We start from the raw sequence: 18,044 nt of genomic DNA, 5'->3' as shown, positions 1-18,044 counted from the left end.
TGGTCTAAGGGGAACCTGGTTCAGGCAGTCGGGTTCCCCTTCCCTGAGGGCTGGAGGGTGGAGCTCCGCCCATGGGGAAGAAGCTGGAGCCCTTGGACCTGGGTTACCCTCTGCTCAGGAAAGGGCCCAGCTCCCGGGGCGGGGTCAGGTTGGTCTGTCCCTTCGCCTGGCTGCAGCATAGGCTGAGCCTGTGTCCACCCCCCTCAGTCCCCAGCCCCCCGGTGCCCCTCTTGGGGGCTTGGCGGTGGTCTCCCATCTCAGACCCGGCTCTAGCGGGTGAAGGGGGGTGGGCGGGGCGGCGGAGGGAGGGACGGGCTTCAGCCCCGCACGCGGACCAGTTGGCGGGGGGCACGGGCTCGGCCCCGCCCCGCGCGCCCCCGTCGCGGCCGGCGCGCGCTCCCGGGAGGCGGCGGCAGCAGCGGCAGCACCAGCAGCTTCGGCAGCACACCCGGGCGGCCTCGGGCGGGGCCGGCCGGACGGACGGACAGACAGACAGAGGGTGCCGGGGGCGCGCGTCCCTCCTGGTCTGGCCATGGAGGGAGCCTCGTTCGGCGCGGGCCGCGCGGGGGCCGCCCTGGACCCCGTGAGCTTCGCGCGGCGGCCCCAGACCCTACTGCGGGTCGCGTCCTGGGTGAGTGACCCCGGCCCCGGCCCCCGCCCGGGTCTCGGGTCCCGCCTCGCCTTGCATCCCACGTCCCTCCCCGCTACCCTCGCCCCTCGCCCCTCAACTCCATCCTCGTCCCCGCCGGCCCCTCCCCCGCCGGCCGCAGGTTGGGGTGACGTCACCGGGCTGGGCGCGCCCACCTGCGGGAGGGGGAGGGGCCGATGGCAACCGCCGGGGACCTTGAGAGGTTACCGCCCGCCGCCCCCATCCTCCAGTTCTTCCTTAGGTCTAACTCAGTCCCCTTCCGCAGCCCCCGCCCCGTTTTTCCTGTCCTCACGACCTGGAAGCGGACACTGGGGCGGGGACGGGAGTGGGTTTGAACCCTCAGCCTCAGCACGAGGAGGGGGCTGTGGGAGCCGAGTATTTCCAGCCGGCGCTCACACCTGCTTCTCCCTCACACGCGCCCTCCAGGCTCCTTCCAGGGGAGCAGGCCCTTTCCCAGGCCCTCCAGGTGCCAGTGTGTGTGGTGTGTGTGTGCGCGCGCGGGCGGGGTGGGGGTGCTCTGGGATCCCTCTGGGTGGGGCAGCAAGAAGGGGCTCTGCCCCGGGAGGGCTTCCTGGAGGTGGTGTGGGAGGGGCAGATTTGGGGACAGCCTAGACTACTGGGGCATCCCTAGGCCAGGTGGCCTGCTCCTCCTTCCCACCTCTCCAGGCAGGAGAGACAAGAAGGTGGGGTGAGGATCTCTGGGTTTTATTTAGCTGGCGGCTCCTGCTGCCTGCTGCACCCAATGGCTGGTCTTCAAGGAGAGCAATGGCCAGGGCGGGGTGACTCGGTGCAGATTAGGAAGTAGGAACCCTATGATCTGGTGCCAGCTAAGGTCCGACTTGTGGACCGCTCTGGGCCGACGTGTCCATGCCCTGCACCTGGGTTTCCCTCTTGACTCCATTTCAAGGAGCCGGAGAGGGAGAGGACAAATCAAGTTGAAACTGGAGGTCTTTTTTTTAGAAACACAGGGCTCCCCAGAGCTAAAAGCAGCATCTGGTTTAAAATGATGATGGTCCAGAGGCGCCGGGTTGGCTCAGTCTTTACAGCATGCGACTCAGGGTCATGAGTTCAAACCCCACGCTTGGCATGGAGCCTACTTTAAAAAAAAAAAAAAGTATAAAATGACTATAGTCTACCGCCTACCTGCCTTCCAGCCCTTGTGGTAAGGGGCTGCTGAACTTGAGAGTGAGTGAACCCCAGAGATCAGGAGTATCGCCCCCCCCTTTTTTTTTTAAAGATTTTATTTATTTATTTGACAGAGAGAGATCACAAGCAGACAGAGAGGCAGGCAGAGAGAGAGAGAGGGAAGCAGGCTCGCTGCCGAGCAGAGAGCCCAATGCGGGACTCGATCCCAGGACCCCGAGATCATGACCTGAGCCGAAGGCAGCGGCTTAACCCACTGAGCCACCCAGGCGCCCCTCGCCCCCCCTTTTTAAAAAAAGATTTTATTTATTTATTTGACAGGTCGCAAGCAGGCAGAGAGGCGGGCAGAGAGAGAGGGGAAAGCAGGCTCCCCGCCGAGCAGAGAGCCGGATGTGATGCAGGGTTCGATCCCAGGACCCTGATATCACAACCTAAGCTGAAGGCAGAGGCTTAACCCACTGAACCACGTAGGCGCCCCAAGAGTATTGCCTTTTTAAAAAAGGATTTATTTATGGGGCGCCTGGGTGGCTCAGTGGATTAGGCCACTGCCTTCGGCTCAAGTCATGATCTCAGGGTCCTGGGATCGAGCCCCGCATCAGGCTCTCTGCTCCGCGGGGAGCCTGCTTCCTCCTCTCTCTCTGCCTGCCTTTCTGCCTACTTGTGATCTCTCTGTCTCTCTCTGTCAAATAAATAAATAAAATCTTTAAAAATAAAAAAAAATAGGATTTATTTATTTATGTGAGAGAGAGCGAGAGAGCAAGCATGCACGAATTGGGGGAGGACAGCCGGAGAGTGAAAATTTCGAGTGTACTCCCCTTTAAGCATGAAGCCCTCCTCGGGGCTCAATCCATGACCCATGAAGTCACTACCGGAACCGAAATTAATAGTCAAATGCTCACCCGATGGAGCCTCCTAGGTGCCCGAAGAGTATCGCCTTTGAGCCCAAACACTTACAGTGCTAATAATCAGTCACACGAGGCTGCCATCCATCCGGGGTCCACCAAGGGTGGATGCTGGGTGGTCGTTATTTTCTCTGGCCCCAACACTCCGTGAACTGGACCTGTTACTCTATTTGGCATGTTAGGAGGCAGGACCACACAGCTCCCAGATGCTGAGGGTGGGTTCCGCGCAGGGCCTGGGTGACCGCTTTACCACTGTCCTGCGCTGCTCCCCGCTGTGCTCTGGCCCCGCTCTTCTCCACACCTGCCTCCCACAGCGCCACCCACTGGAGCCTAGGAATCACGGGTCCGGGGGAAGGCTCCTGTTCCTACAGTGTCTAGGGGGCTGTGCAGAGACCCTGTGGGCCCCACACAGTGCTGGTGACCCAGTTCGACTGTCAGCCCCGTCTTTTATCAGCCAAGTGACTTCAATCATTGAAGCCCCAATTCCCCCATCTATGAAGGGGATAACAACGCCCCCCGGTGGTTTGGGGGGAGGAATGCATGTAAAGTGGCGGTTTTAAGCGCGGTGCTTGGGCATAGCAGATGCTCACTAAGTAGCATCGCTGTCCGTAATTTTAAATACCTGAGGGAGGTATTTAGAGGGCTGCCCGAAGACCCCATCCACAGATGGGGCCTGTGCTGCCGGGGAACGTGGGGACAGGCCAGAGGACGTGAGCAGTCGCGCCGGGTGACCGCGGGGAAGGGGACCCCCGCAGGGCCCTGAGCGCCGCCCGCCGCCCGCAGGTGTTCTCCATCGCCGTCTTCGGGCCCATCGTCAACGAGGGTTACGTGAACACCGACAGCGGGCCCGAGCTGCGCTGCGTCTTCAACGGGAACGCGGGCGCCTGCCGCTTCGGAGTCGCCCTCGGCCTTGGGGCTTTCCTAGCCTGCGCCGCCTTCCTGCTGCTCGACTTGCGCTTCCAGCAGATCAGCAGCGTCCGCGACCGCCGCCGCGCTGTGCTGCTGGACCTGGGCTTCTCAGGTGGGCGGGCCGGGCTGGGGGGCGGGCCTAATGGGCTCCGCGGGGCGGAGCTAGCCCGCGCTTTCTGAGGCGCGGCCCGGAGATGGGCGGGCCTCTGGCCTCGGGGGCGGGGCTAGCCCGCGCTCTTTGATGCGCGGCCGGGGTGGGCGGGGCCTGGGCGGGGTTTGCCCGCGCGAGGGGGCGGGGCCTGCGCGCCGGCCTCGCGTGACCCTCACGCCTGCGCGCAGGGCTCTGGTCCTTCCTGTGGTTCGTGGGCTTCTGCTTCCTCGCCAACCAGTGGCAGCGCACGCCGCCCGGGCCCGGCACGCTGCAGGCGGGAGACGCGGCGAGGTCCGCCATCGCCTTCAGCTTCTTCTCCATCCTCAGCTGGGTGAGTGCGGCCGGCGGGGGCCGGGCCGGGGCCGGGGTGGGGCGGGGTCGGTGCTGGCTGACCCCGGGCTCCCCCTCAGGTGGCGCTCACTGTGAAGGCCCTGCAGCGGTTCCGCCTGGGCACGGACATGTCGCTCTTTGCCACCGAACAGCTGGGCGCCGGGGCGGGTCAGGCCTACCCTGGCTACCCGGTGGGCAGCGGCGTGGAGGGCACCGAGACCTACCAGAGCCCTCCCTTCACCGAGACCCTGGACACCAGCCCCAAAGGGTACCAGGTGCCTGCCTACTAGTGGCCGGCAGGCCCCCACCGGGGCTCGAAGGCTGCCCCCAAGCCGGGGTCCAGGGTTTCCTGGGACCTCCCTCAGGTCCTCCTGGCCTAGCGCCAGGGACAGAGAGGGTGGCCACTGTGGGCCGTCTGGGGCCAAGAGAGGGTAGCCCCCAGGGTGCCTAGGCTGCCCCCCACCCCAAGTTCCCCCTGTCCCCTTAGTCACTGAGCCCAGGCCTGAGGTCCTGAGGAGGGGACAGTGCAGCCCTGGACTCCAGCCTCTAGTGGACCGGCCTCCGAAGGGGCCATTCCCCTCATGAGCCAGCTAGCGTGTGGCTCACCTGTCCACTCTGGGGTCGGGTCTAGCCACCCTCTGTAGCTACGTGCAGGGCCTGTCCCCGGGAGCATGGGCACTGCTCCCGTCCCATGTCCCTAGGGGTAGTGACAGTCCCTGGTCCTGTGGTGGTGGTTCACCCCATGGGGCTGTGTGCACACCATCTGGAGCCGCCATCCGTGTGCTCTCACGGGTTCGCTGGAGTAGCCTGGGCCTGTTGATGTTGTGATCGTGGTCAAGTCTTGGGACTTCACCTCGTGGTTCCCCGAAAGCAGCCCCACTGCCTGTGGCCCCTGCTCCTGCCCCTATCGCCCTCGGCCCAGGAGTCTGCCCAGATGTGGGCACTTGGGGCTAGGAAGGCACAACATGGCTGTTGTTGCACCGGCCCTCTCCCACCCCTTCGGTAAGACCTTGCTCGAGGGTGCCTGGCAGGACAGGTGCCTCACAAGGAGGCAAGCCAAGAGGCTCCGTGTACCCACAGTGCCCCGGACACGGCCCATCTGTGCAAACCCCTTTACCCCCAGCTTCCTGGCCCAGCCCCTCAGCAACCTGCCCTGCACCCCGTTTTAAGGCACAGCCCGAGGTTGGGGTCCCTCTGCGTAGCTGACTACTCATGCATCGCTCAAAGCCGGCTTTTCACATCATGTCACTATAGAACGTTCTCGCAGACAGGCACCTCCCTCTGGAGTCCTGGTTGCGTGACTCCCCTGTACGTTGTAGCATAGACAACCGTGTGGGTATTTAAGTGAACATGTTTACAATTTTTGTATATATGGATCTCTCTCTCTCTCTCCTGAAAGAACACTCCGTGATTGTGTATCTCCCGTGTCCCATGTTTCAACCGCAACTTCTTTACAATAAAAGACTGTAAGTGAATTCATGTGGCGCAGACGCTCGGCTCGCGGAGTCATTTCTACCCCTGCCCCCGTGGGTGCCCGAGGTTGGGATCTGCCCTCTCAGGGCCCAGAACCCAGGAAGGGGCAGCAGGTGGAGGCCAGGCCGACGTCCACATTCTGGGGATTCCTGAGGCTCCCCATGCACATCCGGCGGGGCTGCCCCTGGGTTGCTCGAGCGGACCCTCGGAAACGCTGGGGAGACGCCCACCTCTGCTCCTTTTTGGAACAGTGGGACTATGAATTACTGCTTACAGTTGCGCATAGTTCACAGTCCGTTCATTGTTCTGCGATTGAACTTTTGTGCTCCTCCCGCGTACTTCAAGGATAGTGTTCCTGTGACTGTACATGTGAGGTCCTGTTCCTTAGAACTTTGAAGGTCTTTTCTGTGTTATCTTTTAGGATCCCAGACTGTTGACGAGAGCAGTGGTAACAGTATGATTCCTATTCCTTAGTGGGTTTTTTTTTCCCCCTTTGGTTGAACGTATTGGGATTTTTTTCTAAATTGCGTTGTGTCAAGATGTGGCTTTTTTTTTTTAAAGATTTTATTTATTTATTTGACAGAGAGAGAGATCACAAGTAGGCAGAGAGGCAGGCAGAGAGCCCGATGCAGGGCTCGATCCCAGGACCCTGAGATCATGACCTGAGCCGAAGGCAGCGGCTCAATCCACTGAGCCACCCAGGCGCCCCAAGATGTGGCTTTTTATTTTATTTTTTTTAATTTATTTTTTTTAAAGATTTTTTATTTTATTTATTTGACAGAGAGAGATCACAAGTAGACAGAGAGGCAGGCAGAGAGAGAGAGAGAGAGGGAAGCAGGCTCCCTGCTGAGCAGAGAACCCGATGCGGAACTCGATCCCAGGACCCTGAGATCATGACCTGAGCGGAAGGCAGCGGCTTAACCCACTGAGCCACCCAGGTGCCCCAAGATGTGGCTTTTTAAAGAATTATTCTTGTTAGTGCTTTTTTCTTAAGATTTTATTTATTTTATAGAGAGCGCAAGCAGGGGGAGAAGCAGGCTCCCCGCTGAGCAGGGAGCCGATGCAGGACTCGATCCCAGGACCCTGGGATCATGACCTGAGCCAAGGGCAGATGTATAACTGACTGAGCCACCCAAGGGTCCCACTTTTTTTTTTTTTAAGATTTTATTTATTTATTTGACAAACAGAGATCACAAGTAGACAGAGAGGCAGGCAGAGAGAGAGGGAAGCAGGCTCCCCGCTGAGCAGAGAGCCCGATGCGGGACTCGATCCCAGGACCCTGAGATCATGACCTGAGCCGAAGGCAGAGACTTTAACCCACTGAGCCACCCAGGCGCCCCTAGAACTGTCTTCTCCTATGTGTGTGTGTTTCGGGCAGAAAGGGGTGCTGTCTGGTCCCCTCCCCACATACTGTATACAAATAGTGAAGCACAGATTACTTTCTGGCTGGATTCACACGCGCCCCCCACTGCTTCTGAAGTGTTCCTGTTCGTTGCTAATAGCTCGCTACTCATCTGTGGGTGCAAGCCCGGACTGTGCAGGACCCCATGCTCCCGAGGAGTGGTTTTACTGGCGACACAAGTGTAGGTCACACATGGCCATGTCTATTCCTGGAAGGCCTGGGCAGTGCCAGATGTCCAGGACCGGGCTCCGGGCCCAGACCGGCTACCGTGTCCTGAGAGCAAAGCCCAGTTGCCCAGCTGTGTGCACGGGTCACCCCTCTCTGCAGCTGGCCTCTGGCTGGCCGCCAGAGCTGGAGCCGCGGACGACTCTTGAGTCCCCCTCGCTGCAGGGTGACCTGGGAGGGCAGAGCAGCTCAGAACAACCAGCTATGTGCATTATTGCAAAATAAATTTATTTGAAGATACACGGTCTTATAAAAGGTCAGAGGCAATTTGCGATCCTGGAATTCAGCTTGTCTCATACAAAGATTCAACTTCAAGTAGCACAATTTCGTGTCTGCTTTTAATCCGGAACGTTCTCGAATCACGGAACAGCCAACCGTTTACACAACACGCTCAACACGCAGCTCTGGCACCGGCGGCTCCACAGCTTCCGGCTGGGGGGCCGCGGCGCCGCAGCCCTCGGGCTCGGGGGGCCTGGAGAGGGCCGCTGTTGTCACTAGCCCTGACAGCACGGACAGGCTCCCGCGTTCCAGCCCATCCCTCCCCTCACACCTTCCAAGAGCCCGAGAACTCAGACTCGGACCAGCCCACCACGGAGGGTGAGGTCTTCGCGCTTCCCAGGAGGCAACCGGGTGGACTCCGACGTGACGGTGTGCGGACAGGGCAGGCAGGCCTTCCCGGCGAGCCCAGTGGACTGGCCGGCAGAGGAGCCAGAGCGGGTGGCCTCACCAGGGCCTCACCGGCTGTGTGGCAGCCTGGAAGGAGGAAGGAGGCCCCTGGATGTGGCGGCTCCTGCCCATGCTGGCGGGAGCTACGTGAGGATCCTGGCAATGGCTTGCAGGGAGGGGAAGTCGTGGTCCTGGGCGGCGTGCAGCGCCTGGTGGCTGCTGACGTCACCGTGCGCGAGCACCTGCTGGCAGGTGGGACACACGCAGCAGTCCAGGCCCGCCGGCCGGGTGCTGCCCTGCCACACGCTCTTCTTGTTCTTCTTGGCCTTGGTGCCAGGAGGCCTCTCCCGGCCCCGGAAGTGTGTGTGTGCGGACAGCAGCTCCTGCTGCTTGGCCGTGTCGGGCAGGAGCACCAGCAGCTCGTTGAAAATCTTCTGGAAGTTCTCCCCAAGCAGGTCGCGGCAGCTCTTGTAATACTGGGCTGCGGAGATCATGCCCTGCCACCCAGAGCCAAAGCCAGTCATGCCCAGGCTGGGCTGAGCACCCCCCCCCCCGCAGTGACCGCACTGGCCCCCCACACCCCTGCCTGGCTGACCTGTCTGAACTCCCCCGAGTGGCTCTTGAACTTGCCGAAGCGGGCCTCATCGCTCTGCAGGAAGTCCTTGATGGACTGGATGAGCTGCAGGTTCCTCTCCCGGAAGTTCTCAGGCACCAGGTAGGACTGGGGCGCCGCTGTCAGCCTGGGCCTGAGGGTCCGGGAACAGGCAGGACGTGGCGCATTAGCCCTTTGCGGTGGCCCAGGGGGAGGCCACTCCCGGCCTCCAAGGGCCCAAGGCTGGGCGGCCCACCCCTACTTACGCTTTCGTGGTGGTAACCGTGCTGGGGACACAGGCTGGGTGGGAGCCAGGCAGGAGGCCTGAGAAGCCAGGGGGCGGCTTGCTGACGGGGGGCACCAGGCCAGGGGGAGGTGGGGGCGGAGTGCCCTTCAGGAGCACCACAGCATTGAAGCCTGCAGGGGAGGCAGACCAGGACCCAGATCCTGACCCGTTTCCCACGTGCTGGGGAGGCTTCCCTGCTGCCCAGCCCACCGAGGTCAGGCTCCGTCCACAAGCCACCCTCCGCCGGACGGCAGGCCCAGGGCCCGAGGATGCCAAGAGGCGGCACACACGCTGAGCTCCCGCCTGGCAAGCCCGGGCTGGTGACTTCCTCCCCCAGCTCCGAAGTGCCAGGGCTGCCCCATCTCACGGGGAGGACCAGCAGCTCATGGCCAGTGGCGCTACTAGGCTTCCCTCCCCCGCCTGCTGGCCTGTCACTGCCCATCATGGTGTGCTCCCCTGGGACCCAGGGCTCCAGTCTCTCTCCCACCCTGGCCCCCTCCCAGGTGCCCAGAAGCAGGCCGCAGGCAGACACACATACCGGGGGGAGGGGGCATCCGGGGTGGACAGGGGACTCCCAGCGCCGGGAAGTCTTCCTGGGGCGTGGGGCAGGGGAGGGGTGCCAGGGGCCGTGGGAGCCCGGGAGGTTCCTTGGGCGTGCTCCGAGCCGGGGCCGGCCCCTCCGTGTGTCCATTGACGATGAGGGCAACGGGCCCCTCGGCTCTGCCAGCGCTCGTGGTGGGGGTCTGCTCAGCCCCGGGGGGCCCATCTTTGTCAGGGGGCAGTGGGGGCGGTGAGACGGCACCCGGCTTCTCCGAGCCCACCTTCTTCTTCTTGCCGACCTTGGTGAGGGTCTGGGTGGAGGCCAGCGCCAGGAGGGAGGAGACGGCTACCGTGGTGGGCGCGCTCCGCAGCTCCTGGGCGGTGAGGCCGGTGTGGCCGTCCTCGCCCTCCTCCCCTGAGGGTGGCGGCCCGGCCTTCTTGCTGCCCTTGCCCCCCTTCCCAGCCTTCCTGGCAGGCTGGCCGCCCCCACTGGCAGCTGGGGCCCCCGCGGGGGGATGCGCCACCTTTTTGCTGCCACTGCCGTTCCAGGCAGAAATGAGGCTGGTGGGGGCAGTGCTGGGCTTGGAGGCGGACGACACCAGGGCAGGGAAATCGTCCTCCTGGAAGGCGCTCCTGCCCCTGGCAGGGACGGGGTAGGTGAGCCCCAGCCCCACAGGGCTCGGGGCCGCCACTGCAGAGCACGAGGAGGAGGAGGAGGACGTGGAGGCGCAGAGGCTGGGGAAGTCTTCATCCTTGAGCTTCGAAGTGGGAGGTGGGAGGGTGCTGAGCCCGGGGAGGGGAGCGGCGTCAGTGGCCTGTGGGCCCGAGCCCCCCCCACCCCCACCCGGCAGCGCACGAGTGTACCTTGGAAGCGCAGCCCCGGGGGCTGGGCCGCTTGCTGGGGTGCCCTCTGGGCTCACAGGACTGTTTGGCGCGACTTCCTTGAGGCCTGCGAGGCAACGGAAGGACCCAACGTCAGGGATGCGAACATCCAGGGGGCGCACAGGGTTCTGCCCTGTCACTCCTGGGCACTGTGCCAGCTGGGAGCCTGCCTCGCACCTCCCAGGTGCCCACCGGCTGAGCCAGCTCACCTGCACCTTCGCCCTGAGTCCGGGGCGGCCGCCGGGGGCCTCGGAGCTCCTCGAGCCCCCGCACCCCTGCCTCGTCCTTCTTGGCTCTGCCGCCCTCCTCCCGGTCCTCACTCCTGCGGGCCTCCTGCTGCTGCTGCTGCTGCTGCTGCACGGCCACCGAGGCCCGGATGGCAGCTGCCACGTCCCGGTCCTCTTCTTCCCTGGGAGGGGGAGGCCTTCAGGCTGGGCAAGGCCTGGGACCACGGTGCTGTGCAGGGTGAGGAGCTGGGGAGGGGCCTCCCCTCACCCCCAAGCCTATCCTCCACGGGAGACATCCTGGGGCCAGCGGACCCTGCGCCAACCAGCCCTCACTGGCCAGCAGAGGGCGACGCAAATGCAGCAGGACTCCTGAGCCAGTGGATCTCAGGCTGGGGCTCCCCAGGCAGCACACAGGCCCAGTGCTGTGGGGTCCAAGATGCCTCCATCCTGTGGGACACTGGGGAGAGCGCCTGGCCTGGGCACGTGCCTGCGGCGTGAGCATCTCGTGGCCTGCCTACACCGAACCCCGTCAGAGACACAGGCCCCTCTGGCGCATCCCCACCCGCAGAGCCCTGACGTCTCTGGCTAGAACCAGAGGAAAGAGAAGGGGATGTCTGCTCTCTCAGGACAAAGCAGACCCCACCACCAAGCCAAGGACACCAGACACCAGGAGGCCAAAGTCCCCGATCCCCGTGCGGGGTGCCAAGCCAGCTGCGGGCCGCGGAGAACATGGGCAGCGCGCAAATCCTCCCACCTCTGGTACCTCCAGCTTCCTCCGCGGTTCTGCTGCGCTCCGCGACCGCTGGCCCGGCCAGCACGGCCTTGGCGGTTGTACCTGTCCACCTCCTCGTAGTCCTCACCCCCGACGACCCCTGCAGCCGGCACAGAGCCCGTCACGGGCCTGGGCCAGACTGAGGCTTGTGCTCCGCCTTGCCCAGCAGAGACCGCCTCACTCCCCCAGCTCAGGAGCCCCAAGGACCCACTCAGACCCCTCTGGGGTCCACACCAGCCCCAAGGGGAGAAGGGCCTGCCACGGCCCCAGGCACTCCACAGTGCTCCGGCCCAGGAGCCAACCCCAAGCCCCCCCCCGACCTGTAGATGGAGACACCAGGATCTCCCTGGGGTGACCGCGGGCTCAGGTGTGTCCCCTGTCGCACCGACACACGACGGGTCAGACCGGGACCCAGGTGTGGGCTTTCCAGACCACGGAGCGCGCGGCCGGAGCCCGAGGGAGCCCCGCCCACTCACCCTCGTTGCGGCGCGAGTGCCGGGGCGCGTAGCTGAACTGCAGGTCGATCTGGCGGTTCTGGCGGGCCTCGGCGCGGCTCCGGCTGTGGCAGGCGGTCCTGTGGGCCTTCAGGTCGATCTCGGTGCGGAAGGCGTGCGTGAACTGCTCCGTGCTGCAGCGGCCCTCCTCGCACAGGAAGTGCTTCTCCCGGAAGTGCTCGCGCAGGTAGGCGTAGTCGCTGGCGAGGTGGGGCGTCAGCGGGAGCCCGCGGCCCCGCCCCCTGCGTCGGCCCCGCCCCTGCCCGCGGCCCGCCTCCCCGCCCGGCCGCGGCGGCGCCCAGGGCCCGCGCCCACCTGTAGTAGTCCTGGGCCCCGTCCGCGTCACAGAAGTGGCAGAAGTAGTGGTCGCGGCGCAGGTGTTTGAGCAGCTCGTCGTTGTCCAGGTAGCGCTCATCACAGAACTTGCAGAGCGGGTGTCCACGGTGCGACGTGTCGTCGGGGTCCCCCTGCATTCGGTGTCGCGCCAGGTCCTTGCGCGAGTACCACTTGCGCTCGTAGGTGAAGATCTGCAGGGGAGAGGGTGCTGGGCGCGGTGGGCCCCTCCCACGACCCCCGGGGCCCAGCCCCCACCCGGCTGCCCCGACCGTCCCCGCCCCCGCAGGCGCACCTTGAGGTGCTTGAGGCACAGCTTGCAGCAGAAGAGCTCGTGCTGCTTGCGCATGTGCTGCTCCAGGTCCCCGAAGAGGCCGAACGGCGGCAGCGCAGGGCACTGCGGGCACTCATGCTGAAGCAGCTGCCTAGAGACACCGAGGCCCCGACCCCGCAGGCACTCAGGGGGCCGTCTGGAGGGAGCCAGGACCAGCACCCCCCCCCCCCCCCCCACGCATCACTCTGCCCGCGGAGTCTGGCCGCTCCTGGCCTGGATGGCCAAGCATCAGCGGGGCATCACCCGGGGCCACCCCCTCTCCTGGAAGGGGACGACACTCCCGAGACAACTGTACCCCTTTTCAGGGTTCTCCTGCCATGGGCTGAGCCCAATTCCCAGCAGCTCTAGTGAGCACGGCAGAGCCTCAGAAAGCAGGCACCATGCGCTACCCTGGACTCACCCCTGCCCCTGCCCCCACCGCCCCCGCAGGCAGGAGCACCCCGGTTACAGGAGAGGAAATGGAGCACAGGCCCTGACATCTGGCCCCAGGGCTGTGAGGAACACAGGAGAGGACCTGTGCTGAGCACACGGGATGTGCTCATTCCCAGGGCAGGGCTGGCCACAGCCCCTCGGAATCCCGGGCTGAGGCTCCCTCTTACCTGTACAAGGCGAAAACTTTTCCATCAGCAAAGTAGATGTCATATTTCTTCTCGTGCTGCAGCTGGTGGAGGGAGATTGTGGCAAAGGCAGGAAGCTTCTTCCCGAAGACCACCTGGAACCAAGTGAAGGGGGTGGTGGGCAGGGCCGTGGACAGCCGGTGGAGGACCCCGGCAGGTTGAGAAGAGGGAGGCCCTCAGCCCCTGGGGAGGCGGCAGGGGCCCCACAGCAGCGCTCTATGCCATCCCAGGCTGCCCAGGCCCCTGTCCTCACCTGTAGCCAGAGGGGGAGCCTAGGCTGACCCGTGTGGAGACGCAATGCCCGGCCTCGCCACCAGGGGGCGGCAGGCTTCCCCACTTATCCATTGCCACACCAGCCCCAGACGGGGGAACGGAAGTCACCCCAGAGGAGCAGAGGTCAGCGGTGAGCCCCTGGGGTCAGTGACATGGACCGCATGTTCGGGCAAACCAGGCCTTCATCACATGGGTGTTGAGCACAGGGCAGAGAAGGGAGAGATGCCGCCCAAGAAGCCGCTAGGGAAACAATGCCACCAGGACAAGCTAGGCAACGCCAGGACAAGCTAGGCAACGCCGCATCAAGCCTAACCACCCTCCAACCACCTGCGATGCCACAGGAGAGAGGCTCCCCCGCAGGACTCAGCCACAGGCCCTGGCCGCCTCCTGCTTGTTAACCAGCTGCCAGGGGTGCCAAAGTGCAGAGCTGGGGCGTGCTGGGCACGGCCTGGATGCAGACCCCTGTGCACCTGTTTCCCAGGGCGTCTCAGGTACAGCCTGCCAGGCCGCCCCCCAGCAGACTCCTGTCCCCGTGCCTCCAGGACCCTCTTGCAGGCTCAGGTCTTCGCTGTGCACGAACAAGGGCACTGCTCCTCCCGGCGCTCCCTCTTCTCTGGACCACCACCACACCTCTGGTCTCCTCTCCACGGCCCCTCCCACTCCATTACTGTCCCCTCCAAGTCTGGGCCTGGTCACTCGCCTCCGTTCAAGTCCTCACCCTGGGAACAATCATGTCAAGGTCATCTCTGCTCTGTTTAGGCTCAGCTGGGGAGGATGTCTGGGATCACAATGGCCATGAACTTGGGAAAGCAGAGGACTGGCTGGGGAGAATGGTGGTCACACTGCCCCTAGCAGCTGGATGCTTATGACTGGTTCCCTGGGAGCCTGGGGGAGAAGCTGGGGGCCTCAGTGTGCACTTGTGGTGACGCACTGTGGGGCGTGCAAGCTGACCCCAAGCCCTTCACAGGAGCCCAGGGGAGCTGCCCTGGTCCAGCCACACCCATTCTGGGGAATGCAGGATGAGCAACGCTCCAGCAGGCCTTTCTTCCCCGTGTCATCCTGTCTGGGGAATGCGGCCACCTGCCCCCGCCCCCGCCCCACGTGGAGTTTGGACAGGTGCTTCACGGCAGCTACGCTCCCCCGGCTCCCCCCCTCCCCCCCGGTTTCCTTCCCAGGCCTCTGGGCCTCACTTCTCACTGGACCTGCCCTTCTAGGACAAGGCCACACCAGCCCTCACAAGGGCGCCTTCCCAGTCCTGACCCCAGTTCCTCCCACCTCTTGCTGGGGGACCAGCGCCGTACGTGCAGGACCACGAGCCAGGCAGAAGGCTGCTGGCCGGCCCTAGATCAGAAGGTCTGTCGTGGAACCCGCTGCGGGGACTCAGGGGCCCTAGCTACCCTGCGGCAACACAGGGAGCAGGTTCAGGAGCCCCGGCATCCTCCCGCAAGGGAGCCCCTGCAGAAAAGCCTCTAAGTCCTGCAGACTCAGCAGAGGAACAACTTCTTTCCCCAGAGGAAACCTGTGCTGAGATGCCACTGTCCCCCCAGCTCCAGCGCCTTCCTCTCAGAGGCCTGATCGGACCCACCTCGGGGGTGTCTCACTGCCGGCACCCTCGCTGCGGACAGAGGCGGGGTGCAGTTCCCAGGAGGACTGCCAGGCTGTGTGGGCGGAGGTGGCGGGGGAGGTCTGTCTCTCCAGAGCAGTCTCTTGGGAAAGCCAATGCTGGGCACGCCTGACCCAAGCCAGGAGCGGGGCGGACACTGGGTGGCTCAGAAAGGGACGAGAACCACAGGAAGAGGGATGTGGCCATGGAACACAGGTTCAGGGCTGGATCTGTCTGAGAATGAGGGTGAGCAGGCTTGGTCCCGGGGGCAGGAATGGCAAAACGCTAAGGGCCTCTCCTAGACAGGCTGTAAGATCAGGCCTGGGGCCCGGAAGGCCTGTGCTGGCATCAGGACCGGCGATGAGTACACAACAGGACAGCAGTGTAGCCTGGTGTGGCCAGCGTCCCTGCCCCCCGCAGAGGGTGAGATGAATGGTGAGACCAAGTCGCTGGACAAGGACCAGGGCACGCGGTGTGACCAGGGGTGGGGAGGAACCCGCCAGAGATCCAACCAGCATGGCCTGAGACCCACCCACACTGCTGATCACGCTGATGAGAGAGGGTCATGGATCCAAGGACAGATCCACAGGCCAGGCCTAGACACTTGAGGATGGACCATCCTGGGAAGCCCCTGGGGCAGCCAGGCTGTTGCTGTCCAACGGGGAAAGGGCACCCATGGGTGGGCCCCAGGATGGCTGGGCTAGTCCCTGAAGAAAGGGAGAGGGAGATGGGATGAGAGCCCTGCTCAGACCCCCGCAGGGGTGGGTGTGTGCTCCTGTCTGGGGCTTTGCTGCCCCCACGCCCAGTGTACAGTGGCACTCACTGAGACTGAGTGAAGAGGGTATGGTGCCAGCAGTGACGCCTGGCGAGAGTGAGCCAATGGTGAGGGAGGGTGGTGAGGGCCCCACCGAGAAGTTCAGGCCCCAGAGGAGCCAGGCGGACCAGGCTGGCGGGGAGAGGCCCGGACACCAGACTAGCAAGGACAGTCAGCAGGCCCCGCCTCCCGACCTGCGTCACCCTCCCCGCGTGTCTTGCCCATAAGATGGAAGGGAGGTCACACCGGTTCAGACACACCCCGCTTGTACAGCGGCCCCATCAAGCCTCTTTGCCAGAGACGGGCATCGGGGCAAGGCGGAGAGCAAGACTGGAATCAATGGTCAGAAGAACAGGGACGGTGGGAAAGGTGAGACGGCCGCTGACGCTGGTCTTGACCGGGAGCCAGCCTGGCCTCCACCCTGAGCACCTGCTGGGCGGTCTAGCTTCATCTGGACCCCGCCTGACCAGCAGCTGCTGGGCTGCTCTGCGTCTGCTCTTTGCAACGCCTGCCCCACAGCGGGCACAGGGAAGCCCTGAGTCGAGGTGGAGGCCTGTTCCGCACAGCATCTTGGCAGGCTCTCCTCAGGATTTTTACACACTTAGTCCCATCACGGAGGACAGAGCAGAGACAGCCCCTGGGGGTAGCTGCGGGATTCCCGAGTGGCCACGGGACATTCCGAGGACAGGGCAGAACTCACCTGGGGAACAGGAACAGCTAGGGTAGACCGTGCCAGTTAAAGAGTGGGAGGGGGCAAGAAGAGTGGAGAGGATCGTCATCTCCCAAAGCTCCCAGGACACCCTCCTGATGCCCAGTGATTCAGGGCAGGCCCAAGAGGTATGCCACAATCGGCCAGAGGCACCCAGTGCCAAAGCACACACCAGTGGGAGCCTGCTGACAGCTCATGTCAACAGCTGCTTGCCACAGAGCACTGGGAGGGTGTGGGACCCACAAGGACCAAGAGAAGCCAGATGCCAGCCACAGCAGCCTCACAGAGCTGTCTCACTTCCGGGGGAGACCTGCAGCCCCTGCCTTCCGGGAAGGGAACGACAGGTGCACTGGGAAACCTGGCCCTTCAAGGGTGACCTCATGCCAAGCAAGACTGGCAGAGCTGGGAGGTGCTCACTAAGCCACGATTCCTGTACCCCAGAGCTCTCCCAGGTCCGTCTCTGTCCACCCCATTACAGACTACCGGCATCTCTCGCTGTCTTTTGAGAAGAGCACAGAGTGGGCGCTCATGGAATTACAGCACCGCCTTGGCTCCCCTAACATGCATGTCCACCTAAAACGAAAACAAAAACACAACTAAGGAAACCTACTCCTCAACAATGCCGTTTTCTGCGTCACTTCTAGGAAGAAGAAAGTCAGACTCCCTGGCAGATGTCACCAGCCCAAGCTTTCCACGAACAAACCAGAGGAATTTCACAACGCTGGAAGCAAACATATCTCAAACCAAACCGAGGGAGCGCCAGCGAGGTCCTCGCAGCCAGCATCTGGCATTTTGGGGGGGGGGGGAACACACTCCACGGTGCCCTCTCTGACCCCCTCCAGGGCTTCCAAGTCTGGACAGAGTCAGAAACATCTCACCTCCACTCTGGGGCTGACCCCCACCCCCACCCCCGCTGGAACTGGCAAGGAGGGAAACTTGTAACACTTTTGTCCCCCTCCGCCAACAGTCCTAAGAGAGCCTCAGTGGCTCAGCCTTCCCCTCCGGTGGGCAGGTGCGAGCGCCCCCGCCCCTCAGCAGCTCAAAGCACCAGTGTCGGGAGGACCCTCGGGTTACCCCGAGGAGCCACACACACAGCTGGGCTGGAAATTCCCACTCCGACCCTCCGCTTCCCGGACAGACTGCCATAACCGTCCCCACAGGGACCGCTCCCTCTACCACCCGGCGGGGCCGCCTCCCGCCTGCCGGCCCCAGAGGCCCCGCGGTCGGCAGCCCGCCCCGGCGGGGTGGGGGGTGCCGCCAGGCCCGTCCTTTGGAAGCCGGCGCCGCCAGGCCCGCGGCCGGACACCAGAAAGGCAAAGTCCCCTTCCGGCCGCGCCCCGCGCCCGCCCCGGCGCCCCGAACGCGCGGCCCGGCCGGCGCGGCGCACCTGGCGCAGCTCCTCGCGGCACACGGCGCAGTAGCGCTGCTCGCACAGCACCCGCATCTTGGTGGAGCAGCGGTAGCACACCGGGTGGTCGCAGCGGCCCAGCGCCGTGGCCTCCAGGTCCCCGCAGCACAGCACACAGCTCCCGCCGCCCCGCTCGGGCGCCGCCGCCGCCTCCAGGGCCGCGCGCCGCCCCTCGGCGCCCGCCGCCGCCGCCGCCACCACAGCCGCCGCCGCCGCCGCCGCCATGGTCCGGGCTGCGGCCCCCTCCGGGCCGGCGCGGCGCGGCGCGGCCTGGCTCCCGGCGGGCCCGCCCCTTCCGGGCGACGTCAGC

The 18,044-nt window shown here is 64.2% G+C and overlaps 2 protein-coding genes across 3 annotated transcripts; one reads left to right on the top strand and one right to left on the bottom strand.

Moving 5' to 3' along the window:
- Positions 1-412: 412 nt before the first annotated feature.
- SYNGR3 (synaptogyrin 3) lies at positions 413-5,559 on the top strand. The gene is made up of 4 exons (XM_045992713.1): positions 413-631; positions 3,478-3,715; positions 3,943-4,085; positions 4,165-5,559. The coding sequence occupies exons 1-4, from the start codon at positions 533-535 to the stop codon at positions 4,372-4,374; spliced, it is 690 nt and encodes a 229-aa protein (XP_045848669.1). The 5' UTR covers positions 413-532; the 3' UTR covers positions 4,375-5,559.
- A 1,832-nt stretch (positions 5,560-7,391) lies between these two features.
- Positions 7,392-17,991, bottom strand: ZNF598 (zinc finger protein 598, E3 ubiquitin ligase). Of its 2 annotated transcripts, none has more exons than XM_045992709.1 (12): positions 17,714-17,991; positions 12,910-13,022; positions 12,272-12,401; positions 11,959-12,170; positions 11,626-11,843; positions 11,132-11,249; positions 10,360-10,559; positions 10,133-10,217; positions 9,267-10,051; positions 8,709-8,859; positions 8,446-8,596; positions 7,392-8,347 (listed from the first exon to the last, which is right to left on the bottom strand). In XM_045992709.1, the coding sequence occupies exons 1-12, from the start codon at positions 17,957-17,959 to the stop codon at positions 7,994-7,996; spliced, it is 2,763 nt and encodes a 920-aa protein (XP_045848665.1). In that variant the 5' UTR covers positions 17,960-17,991; the 3' UTR covers positions 7,392-7,993. The 2 variants fall into 2 exon arrangements, with proteins under 2 accessions (XP_045848665.1, XP_045848666.1); XM_045992710.1 differs by having other exon boundaries at positions 11,141-11,249.
- Between the last annotated feature and the right edge of the window lie 53 nt (positions 17,992-18,044).

This window comes from Meles meles, chromosome 21 (genome assembly GCF_922984935.1).
Source record: "Meles meles chromosome 21, mMelMel3.1 paternal haplotype, whole genome shotgun sequence".
NCBI lineage: Eukaryota > Metazoa > Chordata > Mammalia > Carnivora > Mustelidae > Meles > Meles meles.
This window is presented reverse-complemented; position numbering and strand designations above follow the sequence as displayed.